Source organism: Bison bison, unplaced genomic scaffold (genome assembly GCF_000754665.1).
Source record: "Bison bison bison isolate TAMUID 2011002044 unplaced genomic scaffold, Bison_UMD1.0 scf7180017864223, whole genome shotgun sequence".
Classification (NCBI taxonomy): Eukaryota; Metazoa; Chordata; class Mammalia; order Artiodactyla; family Bovidae; genus Bison; species Bison bison.
In genome coordinates this window covers 483780-486300 of record NW_011494795.1, presented here as the reverse complement: position 1 = coordinate 486300, position 2521 = coordinate 483780, and the positions used below count along the sequence as shown (strand labels likewise).

At 46.8% G+C, this 2521-nt stretch overlaps 1 protein-coding gene across 3 annotated transcripts in view; it reads left to right on the top strand.

The window, feature by feature from the left end:
- BUD31 (BUD31 homolog (S. cerevisiae)) overlaps positions 1-2521 on the top strand; it is a 7886-nt gene continuing 5365 nt past the window's right edge. The window contains exons 1-4 of one of the 3 annotated variants that reach the window (XM_010845729.1): positions 1-144; positions 575-674; positions 1213-1327; positions 1692-1813. In XM_010845729.1, coding sequence (XP_010844031.1) covers positions 1720-1813 — 94 coding nt within the window. In that variant the 5' untranslated portion in view covers positions 1-144; positions 575-674; positions 1213-1327; positions 1692-1719. The remainder of the gene's footprint in view (positions 145-574; positions 675-1212; positions 1328-1691; positions 1814-2521) is intronic. The other 2 variants (XM_010845728.1, XM_010845730.1) reach the window with 2 other exon arrangements.

Sequence of the window (2521 nt, the reverse complement as noted above, 5' to 3'; positions counted from 1 at the left end):
GGAGGGCCTAGTGAGTGTTTCCCTTCTCTTCTCTAGGACCTTGGTAACGGCTGGGGGCCAGGGATCGGACGTCTGCGTTGGCCCAGAAGGCGATCTGAACAGCCGAACTGGGACAGGTTCGGGCCTCTGGACCCGAAGGTCGAAGTGAGTTCCCGAGACTAGGCGGCGTCTTGCTGGGTCCGCGGAGGGCATGGGAAATTTGGGGGTTCCCTTGCTTCTAGGCTTCCCCGCCCTTACTTTTCGCGCATTTCCCTCCTCGTCTAGAACGTTTGTTGTCTAAATATTGCTTTTCCTTGTAATCCCGGTTCAGATGCCGTAGTCTCCCTGAGCCTTTTTACAACCGGGGTTGTAGCGTCTTCACTCAGCTTCTTCCGAACGCCTTTCTGCTCGCCGCCCCTCCCGAGCGCTACCACTTTTCTAACACCGCCCCACATCTCGTTCTTCCTGACCAGGTTGCTTCTTAGCTGTTACCTCCCATGGGAGGCCTCCACTGACTCCCAAGCTGGGCCAGGCCCTCCACTCTCCGTGGGTCTTAGTTAGCAGAGTGGTCATTCCCTTGTCTTTGTCCACCCAGCCCGTGCTCCTTGGGACAGGGACCAGATTCCATTCGTCTCTAGCTTCAGAGCAGGGGAGACAAGTGTAGAGACCTCAGATTTGGGAGTCAGGAGCCCCTGGTGAGTCAAACTCTGCCGGTTCCCAGCTCTGTGCAACCCTGAGTTTGATCTTCTGTAAGGTTGTTGCTGAGAATTCACGATGGGGCGAAGAGGGCGGGGCTTCAGAAACATATCAGGAGGGAGGAACTGAATGAGCGTGGGAAAGGAGGAGTCTGCTCTGCTTAAAGATAATTAACATGAGTTCTCTTTTAGTGTATTTTAAAAAATATTTTGAAAATATTTATTTGACTGCACCGGGTCTTTGTTGAGGCATGTAAACTCTTAATTGCGGCATGTGGGAACTAGTTCCCTGACCAGGGATGGGACCCAGGCCCCCTGCATTGGGAGCTCAGAGTCTTAGCAACTGGACTACCAGGGAAGTCCCACCCTGAGTTCTCTTTGCTAGCTATGAAATGCCTTGCGGTTTGAAAAATGACTTGCTATGTAGATCTGGGCTGGTCTTTTCTTTGGGCTTTACATGACTTCCTTTATATAGTATGTTTGTTGGGTTTAAAAGAGACCTTGGCAATCCAGTTAATACACTGTCCTCACCTTATAGACAAGATTGAGGACCATAAAGGGAATGTGACCTCTACAAAGTCATAGCTGGACAAGAATCCTAACTGAAGAGACCTGAGATCTTTCTATTATACTCTTGGGAAGCAGACCCTAAGGTACTTTGGTTTCACTCTTTTTCCTTTTTAAACACTCATCTTTGCTCTCCCAGTCAGTCTCCCTCACACTGTGTTAGAATTCCCTTTCCACTTTGCATTTCCTTGCTAGAATATCACCTTCTCAGGGACAGTGTGTGTCTTATTCTTTGTATGATAATAGCAAAACCCTACTAAGCAAACATTAAATACCAGGCACATTACATATAATCAAGGCCTCACATGGCCCCATAAGTAGATTCTCTCCGTCACACAGATGAGGAAACAGACTTACGGATATTAACGTGCACCAGAGTTGTGGCTTGTGAAGTCCTCTGGGGATCTTGAGGCTCAGAAACCAATTCATTTTAATTTTTTTCCCCCACAGATTTCTGCAGACTATCTTCTGGGAAAAAATGCCTAAAGTCAAAAGAAGCCGGAAAGCTCCCCCAGATGGGTGGGAGTTGATTGAGCCAACACTGGATGAATTAGATCAAAAAATGAGAGAAGGTGAGTTGGAGAGTTTCTGTCTGGGTGGGCTGTGTCCCACAGATAAATGGGAAGAGACAAGCTGCACCACCAAGGCTGCCTGACACTGACATGTTTTGTTTGCTTTTTAACTGATAGGAATACCATAAATGCCAGAAAGTAAGATAATACAAATGAGAAGGTCCTCAAAAATGTTTTTGAGTATATAAGACCTTTAGGGAGTATAAATCAAATAGTCTACTTAGAATTATTTACAGTCAGTCAGTTCAGTCGCTCAGTCATGTCTGCGTCCCCTTCTCCTCCTGCCCCCAATCCCTCCCAGCATCAGTCTTTTCCAATGAGTCAACTCTTCACATGAGGTGGCCAAAGTACTGGAGTTTCAGCTTTAGCATCATTCCTTCCAAAGAAATCCCAGGGCTGATCTTCAGAATGGATTGGTTGGATCTCCTTGCAGTCCAAGGGACTCTCAAGAGTCTTCTCCAACACCACAGTTCAAAAGCATCAATTCTTCGGCGTTCAGCCTTCTTCACAGTCCAACTCTCACATCCATACATGACCACAGGAAAAACCATAGCCTTGACTAGACGAACCTTTGTTGGCAAAGTAATGTCTCTGCTTTGGAATATGCTATCTAGGTTGGTCATAACTTTTCTTCCAAGGAGTAAGCGTCTTTTAATTTCATGGCTGCAGTCACCATCTGTAGTGATTTTGGAGCCCAGAAAAATAAAG